Source organism: Macrobrachium rosenbergii, chromosome 49 (assembly GCF_040412425.1).
Source record: "Macrobrachium rosenbergii isolate ZJJX-2024 chromosome 49, ASM4041242v1, whole genome shotgun sequence".
In the NCBI taxonomy this organism is placed as follows: Eukaryota; Metazoa; Arthropoda; class Malacostraca; order Decapoda; family Palaemonidae; genus Macrobrachium; species Macrobrachium rosenbergii.
In genome coordinates this window covers 41,038,606-41,048,605 of record NC_089789.1, presented here as the reverse complement: position 1 = coordinate 41,048,605, position 10,000 = coordinate 41,038,606, and the positions used below count along the sequence as shown (strand labels likewise).

General features: G+C 41.0%; 1 protein-coding gene across 1 annotated transcript in view; it reads left to right on the top strand.

Moving 5' to 3' along the window:
- LOC136832369 (syndecan-like) overlaps positions 1 to 10,000 on the top strand; it is a 173,345-nt gene that overhangs the window by 148,585 nt on the left and 14,760 nt on the right. Inside the window, exon 3 of the mRNA XM_067093279.1 lies at positions 81 to 163. Coding sequence (XP_066949380.1) covers positions 81 to 163 — 83 coding nt within the window. The remainder of the gene's footprint in view (positions 1 to 80; positions 164 to 10,000) is intronic.

Here is a 10,000-nt window from a genome sequence, read left to right as displayed (position 1 = left end):
GATAGGTTAATGTATCCGGGGATAGCAGAAGGCTATTTATTGACTTTTTAAATCTTATCTGAATATTTCTTTTTTTTCAGTATTCATCGACGAGGAAGAAGACTTCGACAGAGTCGACGAGAAAGAGGAGGTCTTCGAACCAGAATTTGATGTCCACGAAGTGGTAAGGATGAGTTTTGGTTTCTCTCTCTCTCTCTCTCTCTCTCTCTCTCTCTCTGCTCACAGAAGTTAAATGCCTTATTGAAAGTTTGTGAAATATTAGCAGTTATTGTGCTCTCTCTCTCTCTCTCCCTCTCTCTCTCTGCTCACAGAAATTAATGCCTTATTGAAAGTCTGTGAAATGTATCAAGCAGTTATTGTGGCCTCTCTCTCTCTCTCTCTCTCTCTCTCTCTCTCTCTCTCTCTCTCTCTCTCTCTCTCTCTCTCTCTCTCTCTGCTCACGAAAATTAAATGCTTGATTGAAAGTTTTGATAAAATAAGAATGTAGTTGTGTTCTTTCAAGATGAAAGTGGAATTTTTTCCGATGAATAGAAAATTACTAATTGTGGGATGTTGATGATACTGAGAGCAGTATTTGATAAATACCTTCAAATGCTCTTGATTCTCCTTGACTTTGGTTGAAGAAGTTGTATACATCTGAAAATCTGTTCATTAAAAGAACACTAGAGTAGTTCATTTTGCGGTCAAAAATGAACACAAAAAAAAAAAAACTGCATCGGTGCACTTGCTTACAAAGTATCATTCATATGGTAACTGACCTTACACAGAATGGAATGCCCATTTACAAAAGAGGGGCAGTGTGTTTCCCTTGTTATGTAATTGAAATAAGGCATACATACCCAAATATGCCTGCGTGTTAAGTCCCCTCACGAAAGAAATTGACCTCCTGCGTACTTCAGCAAATCTCAGTCTGTTCCACCGAAACGCTGATTGTCTCATAATTGTGAGGTTTCCAGCAGGTGGTTTAATCATGTAGTGAGAATGAGAAAAGATACACTTGAGAAAATGTTGAACATATCTGGGAGACTGACATACTGTTGGTGAGGCTTCTGTGTCTTTTCCCACGAAGTATTAGAGCCGGTGTGCATAGATTTTTACCGCCAGATTACAAAACCAATCAATAGTCCCATAAAGTACCACGTTATATGGAAATTGACGAGTGGTTTGATCATTCCTTCACAACATTCACTGGACTGCGGAAGTCCTTTGCTTTCTTCTACATTTCCAGATCACTAAAATAGGGGAATCCACAAGATATTTTTCGTGTAAAATTGAGCCTGTCCTGGTCTCTGCCATAGTCATATTTGACGCTTCCACCGGACCGTTAAAGTATATTGCAAGTTTCCGCGACCTTTTATTTTCCCCATTCACAAGGCAGGGGCATTAGCTCCGTACCCAAGCCATCTTCTTTAACCCGGGCGTGGAACTGGCTGGCGCGAGTATACCCAAAACATGCCTGGCAGAAACAACTTCGTATCGCTCGCTACCTGGAGTCGGAAGTGTTGTTAATCTGACAGCGGAATCTTGGCCATTCCGGAGGCCCCGGAGGAAACTTTTGATCTAATTCCTGGCAAAGTTAAATCCGTAATCGCTCGGCCGTTGAAAAGAAGTTATTCCCGGCGGAATTAAACCGAAGTTGTAATTGCTCAGCGCGAGAAATTGCTGCAGATATTGCCGGAATCTTATAAAGCTCGGCCGATGCCTGGAAGGTGTGGGTTCCGGGTCGTTAGTTGAATGGAGTGGACGAGAAGGATGGTTCCGGAAAGGGAAGGTTCTGGATGTCTGGAAAATTAAAAAAAAAAAAAATTATTAGAGATTGCAGCCCCCTTTTTTTTTTATTAGCAGATCACTGGTCCGAATGTTTGCGTGCTCTCTCTCTCTCTCTCTCTCTCTCTCTCTCTCTCTCTCTCTCTCCAGTTTGTCTTGCAATCTTAGCAGTGGTCAGACGCTCTCTCTCTCTCTCTCTCTCTCTCTCTCTCTCTCTCTCTCTCTCTCTCTCCACAGTTTGTCTTGCAATCTTAGCAGTGGTCAGACGCTCTCTCTCTCTCTCTCTCTCTCTCTCTCTCTCTCTCTCTCTCTCTCTCTCTCTCTCTCTCTCTCTTATATTCTTGTCTTTTTGGTTAAGTCAATCGCCCTATGTTACTCCACAAGAAGAGACCACAATGTTTGCATGGATTGTGTGATGACGTCACTCCCTTGCATGCTGAACCAGCTCTTATTAAGGTAAAAATTGGAAGACCGCTTGTTTACACAACCCGTTCGCTTCACGATGTCTGTGATTTGTGTGTTTGCTTTGTGTGTTCGTTTATTTTGATGAAACATTTCCCGTGGCATTTTGGTAACTGTACGCAAGGGTACCCACTTCCGGTTCTCATTATGACCCGTTGCACCTCGCACTGAGGCGCTAAAAGGTGTGTTTGTCTGCCATCTTAATTATTGGCCGGTTGCTCAACATTTGTTGTTTTTTATGTCTGAAGTGTTTTATTGCCTTGTTTTCAGACTGCTAGGTGTGTTTTTTTGCTTTTCACGGACTGTGTTTTCTTATCAGTATAATAGATTTTGAAAAGAGAACATTAAAAAAATCTGAAAATGGAGGGTTCCAGAAGTGGAAACAGTATTTAAAAATTGGAAAAATACAGGCACTGTACCACAGTTTGTCTCTCTCTCTCTCTCTCTCTCTCTCCACAGTTTGTCTTGGCAATCTTAGCAGTGGTCAGACGCTCTCTCTCTCTCTCTCTCTCTCAGTCTCTCTCTCCACAGTTTGTCTTGCAATCTTAGCAGTGGTCAGACCTCTCTCTCTCTCTCTCTCTCTCTCTCTCTCTCTCCACAGTTTGGTCAATCGCCCTATGTTACTCCACAAGAAGAGACCACAATGTTTGCATGGATTGTGTGATGACGTCACTCCCTTGCATGCTGAACCAGCTTATTAAGGTAAAATTGAAGACCGCTTGTTTACTGCACGATCTTGCTTTGTGTGTTCGTTTATTTTTGGCCGTGGCATTTTGGTTGCTACCAACATTTGTTGTTTTTTATTTGAGGCGCTAAAAGGTGTGTTTGTTTCTTAATTATTGGCCGGTTCTCATTTGTTGTTTTTAATCTGAAGTCGGTTTTATTGCCTTGTTTTCAGACTGCTAGGGTGAGGTTTTTTTATGGAGGCTTTTCACGGACTGTGTTTTTCTTATCAGTATAATAGATTTCTGAAAAGAGACTTGCCCATATAAAAAAAAAAAAATCTGGAAAAATGGAGGGTTCCAGAAGTGGAAACAGTATTTAAAAATCATAAAAGGAAAATACAGGCACTCTCTCTCTCTCTCTCTCTCTCTCTCTCTCTCTCTCTCTCTCTCTCTCTCTCTCTCTCTCTCACAGTTTGTCTTCTCTTAGCAGTGGTCTCTCTCTCTCTCTCTCTCTCTCTCTCTCCACAGTTTGTCTTCAATCTTAGTGGTCAGACGCTCTCTCTCTCTCTCTCTCTCTCTCTCTCTCCTCTTGTCTTCCCTCTCCACAGTTTGGTCAGCTCTCTCTCTCTCTCTCTCTCTCTCTCTCTCTCTCTCTCTCTCTCTCTTATATTCTTGTCTTTTTGGTTGTCAATCGCCCTATGTTACCCACAAGAAGAGACCACAATGTTTGCATGGATTGTGTGATGACGTCACTCCCTTCATGCTGAACCAGCTCTTATTAAGGTAAAATTGGAAGACCGCTTGTTTACACAACCCTTTCACGATGTCTGTGAAGTTCGTTTATTTTGATGAAACATTTCCCGTGGCATTTTGGTAACTGTACGCAAGGGTACCCACTTCCGGTTCTCATTATGACCCGTTGCACCTCGCACTGAGGCGCTAAAAGGTGTGTTTGTCTGCCATCTTAATTATTGGCCGGTTGCTCAACATTTGTTGTTTTTTATTTGTGTTTGTTTTCATCTGAAGACTCGGTTTTATTGCCTTGTTTTCAGACTGCTAGGTGAGGTTTTTTTATGGAGGCTTTTCACGGACTGTGTTTTCTTATCAGTATAATAGATTTCTGAAAAGAGACTTCGCCCATGTAAAAAAAAAAATCTGGAAAAATGGAGGGTTCCAGAAGTGGAAACAGTATTTAAAAATCATAAAAGGAAAATACAGGCACTGGAAAGCTCTCTCTCTCTCTCTCTCTCTCTCTCTCTCTCTCTTCTCTCTCTCTCTTCCTCTCTCTCTCCACAGCCTTCTTGCTTCCCATCCCTTTTACTCAAGTCCCAGTCCCCTCTCTCTCTCTCTCTCTCTCTCTCTCTCTCTCTCTCATGAATTTGTATACAGACCTTTCTCTTGCTTCCCCGTTCCTTTTTTACTCTCTCTCTCTCTCTCTCTCTCTCTCTCTCTCTCTCTCTCTCTCTCTCGACGTCTTCCGTCACGTAACTTTTCCGCTCGATAACTCGACAGCGGTGGCCCGAGGAATTTCAGGGTGGGTGCTCAAGCACATTTTTGGATGGCACTGCACGACTGAACAGACTTTAATTTACTTCTGCGTTCAAATCCTTTCTTTCAAAAGTTAGAAGGGTGGAGGGGGAGGGGGAGATTTGGCCTCTTCCCCCCCCCCAACTCCCCCGTCCGTCTTCCTCCGCTTGTCGTGTATGATAAAAATGGCCTTCTTTTAAGTCAGATTTATGTGTTTTTGCCGTGCGTCTGCAGACATTCGTAAAATATTCATGAAGAATTTGTGTATTTTCACCCTTCCTTTGCCTTATTTTACTGTCTTTTTTATTATTTTACCTTATTATTAATATTCAGAACTTGAACCCTATTCATATGGAACAAGCCCTCAGGAGCTATTGACTTGATAATTCAAGCTTCCAAAGAATGTGATGCTTATTTGAAGGAAGTAACGGAAAGGTAACAGGAAATACAGAAAGAAGAGATCAGCTATTAGAAAAGATATAAAATAATTTAACAAATTATTAAATATATATAGATACATAGCATATGAGAAAATACTTAGAGAATTGCTTTGGGGTAGTAACGCAATGCATCTTCGCTTGGACTTCTGAGGCTCCAATTGTACGACATCCTCAGGGGACCGTTCCACAGTCCAACGGCGTGAGGGAATAACGTAGTCCTTTTACCTCGGCCTCTCTCGGGAGAGGGAATGAATACCCCAGAGCGAGGTCTCGGAAGAAACACCTCGCGTCTGAGATAGATATGGCCGAGGGCAGAAGGTCAAACTTTTACCATCTGTATTTAGCAGCAATTAATGGCTTTGTGTCTATGGACGGAGGCTCTCTCTCTCTCCTTCCGTTTCTCTCGAGAGTGAGATTCGGTTGGCTGGTGAATGCATTATAGATTTTGTGTCTCACGGATGTAGTTATTTTGTCCCTTTGGGAAGAGTATCTACAGTAAAGGTTTTTATGTTTTCATTTTTCTTGCATCTTGAGTTTTGGGTGATTCTCTCTCTCTCTCTCTCTCTCTCTCTCTCTCTCTCTCTCTCTCTCTCTCTCTCTCTCTCTCTCTCTCTTTGCTTTTAAAGTCTAGTCCTTTCTCTCATGTCCCCTTTCCTTTCAGACTCTCTCTCTCTCTCTCTCTCTCTCTCTCTCTCTCTCTCTCTCTCTCTCTCTCTCTCTCTCTCATTCTGCTTCTAAAGTCTAGTCCTTTCTCTCATTTCCCCATTCCTTTTCAGACTCTCTCTCTCTCTCTCTCTCTCTCTCTCTCTCTCTCTCTCTCTCTCTCTCTTCTGCTTCTAAAATCTAGTCCTTTCTCTCATGTCCCCTTTCCTTTTCAGACTCTCTCTCTCTCTCTCTCTCTCTCTCTCTCTCTCTCTCTCTCTCTCTCTCTCTCTCTCTCTCTCTCTCATATGAATACAAGTGACGCCGCAGGGGGTGGGAGCGAAAACGGTCGGAATATTGACTTCAAAATGATTACAGTGACATCTGACGATGCTTAACGCTATTACTGTCCGTAGCGTCGTCAAAGTCTTTTTAATGAGGCGGCCTCATTGCCTCATGAATTAAGTTAGGGTGAACAAATGAAGTTACTCGACTCCCCTTCATTGTTCAGAGAATTTAAAACTATTCTGCTTGTCATGACGCCGACATAATCTAGTTTAGCCTTAGAGGAAACTTCTCTTTAATGCAGTTAGCAAGTTTTCAGGTGACAAAGGCTTTCGGTACGTGCGACAGAGGAGGGGGAGAGAGAGAGAGAGAGAGAGAGAGAGAGAGAGAGAGAGAGAGAGAGAGAGAGAGAGAGTAAATATATATAGATAGGAATGGAGAATGAACATTACTTCTTAGAAAGGAATGGATGAGACTCGTTTCTTCATAGAAAGAAATGGAGGAGAAACATTATATACTTCGTAGAAGGGAATGGAGGAGAAAGATTACTCCATGGAAAGGAATGGAGGAGAAAGATTACTCCATGGAAAGGAATGGAGGAGAAAGATTACTTCATGGAAAGGAATGGAGGAGAAACAATACTCTAAATTTCAGTGGAAGGAATTAAAGGAGAGAGGGTTAAACCTAACCTCAAGTAAAAAAAGAAAAAAATAAAAGTATTTGAGAGAGAGAGAGAGAGAGAGAGAGAGAGAGAGAGAGAGAGAGAGAGAGAGAGAGAGAGAGAGAATTGGCTAATGAACTGGTAGGATTAATTCGCGGACCGGATCTGACAGATAACAACTATTTCATGAAGGTTTTCCCAGAAGCAATATGAAATGGTCTTCCTGCGCACCCTTGCTGTCAATATAGCAGTGAGGCGAGAAGACGCTTTATAAATATAAATTAAATAAATATTGATGTTTATTTGTCTTTTACAATCGTACAATTTCATAATACAAATATATATGCAGTATTCGTATTAATGTATTTACATTAATGTGCTCACATGAGCCCTTAACCATTACCAGTAAGTACTCAGCGAATAAGCTGTTGTGCCAGTGTGCTTCTGACTCCATAAACAAACTGGCCTTAGTTTACACAAGGTGTGAGGTTGCAGTCACACCGAATTTACCATTTCCTGGTCCTGCGGTGCATGTTAACCCTTTGCGGGTTTGTAGAGAGCCAGCCCATTCGGTAACTGAGGTTTGATCGAAGTAGCTGACGTTGCATTTGCTACAGTACTGTAGAAATCACATAATTGTATGTATTTTTCACCTTGATTTCCTCACACGTTTCGGAGAAGCTTTCCACTCGGATGCATATCAGTGCGAATGCATTTTTTTTTTTTTTTTTTTTTTTAAGTAGGCTCACTTGCGTCTTATTTCGTGTTGTACTTGTTTCGTCTAATATGTTTTCCTTTGATATTTCTCTTGTGTGGGTGTTTTTATTGTTCGGTATTTCTTGTTCCGTGCTGGGATGTTTTCCTTCTTGAAGCCTTTGGACATGTAACGTCTGCTTTTACAGGTATGACTGGAGCTCATCTAATAATAATAATAATAATAATAATAATAATAATAATAATAAAATATCACCTTTAGTCTTGAACGTCTGGATTTCTAGCCCAAACCTCTTGCAAGAGTCTTTAGTGCGAAAAAATAAAATAAAATAAAATCGTAGGTTATTGGAGATTCATTTGAATATCAAACTTCGGAACTGTATCGAATGGGGGTGTCATATATTTCGAAAATGGCCTTAACGGGGAGTGCCATTGTGAAAATGAGGATGAAAATGTGGTCATCATATCCCGAATAACAAAGGCGGCCGCCGTTTCTCTCGAGAATTTATTTTCACCAGCGAAAAATTTATTTAACAACCCTGAACATTAGTCAGAGGCTTCGGCCGATATCGATCCGATAACTACAATTTGATATCGTCGTTTCTTTCACCAAAAAAAAATACAATAAATAATGAAGAACGAACTCATTAGTAGGTTTTCTTGATGATCGGTGCGGTTATTATCATCACGTCCTTGTCAATAATAGAAGAAGAAGAAGAAGAAGGGGGAATGTTGAGATTAATTTCGTCCCAACAAATAACTTTGGACTCGTTTCAGATCGCGGCCTTAAACTGAAGAACTAGTTAACGGCATTCGATCACAATAATCACCCATCGTCGATGGCGTCAGACCTCTATTTGGTCTGTTGCAAGTTTGCATCGATAACTGTTTTCTTTTTACATGGAGCGAGGGTTAATGGTACAATTAACCCCCGTCATTTCCGGACCTGGAACTTGCATAAGTATATAAACCCTAATGGCGGAGATAGCCTAGAAAAAGCCCTAGTAAGTGATCAGAATCCGACATGATACATTTATATTCTCAGCAGGAGGAGTGGTGTAATGTTCTGGTTAAGAGTTAACATTTTGGATGAATGAAACTGGAAAGGAGGGAGAGCCAAGATATAAGAAGAATGTGTGGTAGATGTAATGTAAAGGAGAAGGGGAGGGAAGCTCATCTGAGATACTATGGCCATGTAATCAGAAGAGAGGAGGTGGAACCAATCAAGAGAGCTAAGAACATGCCAGTGATGGGGAGGGGGAGGAGGAGTGTGGGGCGTCAGCGGACCAGATGGCTGGATGTGGTGAGGAGGGATATGGGTGAGGTGGGACCGGGGGAAGTAGATGCAAGGAATAGAAGAAGATAGCGGCCGACCCTGCTATACAGGGAGATTAATAAGGTCGAAAGAAGAAGATTTTAGATGAATGAAACGAACGGCTCCATCGAGCATTACTGTTAATGGAAGTGAAAGATCGAATGAGTTTCCTTGTCTCTCTTCCAAACCTATAACTATCACATAGTGGCGGTCTCCATCGACTGTCCAGCCTCCCTTGTAGGGAAGTTGTAAAGGATTTAATTGACAAAGGAAAACATGATGTAAAACAGATTACGTCACAACAAAGGCTAATGAGGACCAGCCGATCTGAACGGGATGCAGGTAATTGTCCTCATTGAATGTCCCAGCCTTTTTTTTAATGATGAAAAAAACATTATATACATATGATCCTGTCGCCTTAGGGACTTTGAATTCATTTCCATATCGGAAAAAGGATTCAATACAAAGGAGGTTTAAGAGTGAACAATAATCACCTATGATTCAGATACACATCAAAGGACTTCATCCCCTGTGACACATTCTCTCTCTCTCTCTCTTCTCTCTCTCTCTCTCTCTCTCTCTCTCTCTCTCTCTCTCTCCTTCACTGTTTAAACTTCATGGGAAGTTTTGTAACTTTCAGTGGAAGAGTTTTTAAAAACAAGGTTTCCTTGTTAGAGGATTTGAAAGAAGTTATTTGCTTAGTGTTGATGAAAAAAAAAAAAAGACGATGTTGATGACTATCCTGTTCTTATTCATGGAAGAATTTTAATTTTTTATTTATAAGTATCTGGGGTAAGTTTGTTCTTTGACATTTGTTTAGCCTAAAGTCTTGGTTTAGCTAGCTGTACCGAGATTACTTGCGCAAGAAGATTGCGAGCATTCTCTGTAATTATGTTACGTCGATATGTCAAGATATGTATTTTAGTTCTGGTGAATTTCATCGCTCAAAAATAAAAAATAAAATTGCAACGTTTTTTCACATTGTCATTTATTTAGGCTTAAAATCTGCTTTAACTTGCCGGACCGACTGTTTATGCAAGGAAATTGCAAGCACTCTGCTGTAATCATCCTACGTCGATATGTCAAGACGTATATTTTAGTACTGATAAATTTCATTCGCTGAAATAAAGAAAACAAAATTGCAACGCCTCTGCTCATTGGACATTTATTTAGACTTAACATCTTGTTTTAACTAGCCGTGCCAACTGCTTCCGCAAGGAAATTGCAAGCATTCCTCTGTAATTATCCTACGTCGATATGTCAAGACGTAAATTTTAGATCTTGTATTTTTTATTCGCTCAAGTAAAAAAGAAGAAGAAGAAGAAGAAGAAGAAGAAGAAGAAGAAGAAGAAGAAGAAGAAGAAGCTAAAATTGCAGCGCCCTTCCCAGAGGGAGTCATTTTCCTCAAGGTCACCCTCTTGTTCCCAGCTGCTCTTTGATGCAGTGTAGTTGCCCTTTCATTTTCTCCTCCTCATTACTCAAATGTTTCTGGGTTTTAAGAGCTGCTGCAAAGGGGTTCTAC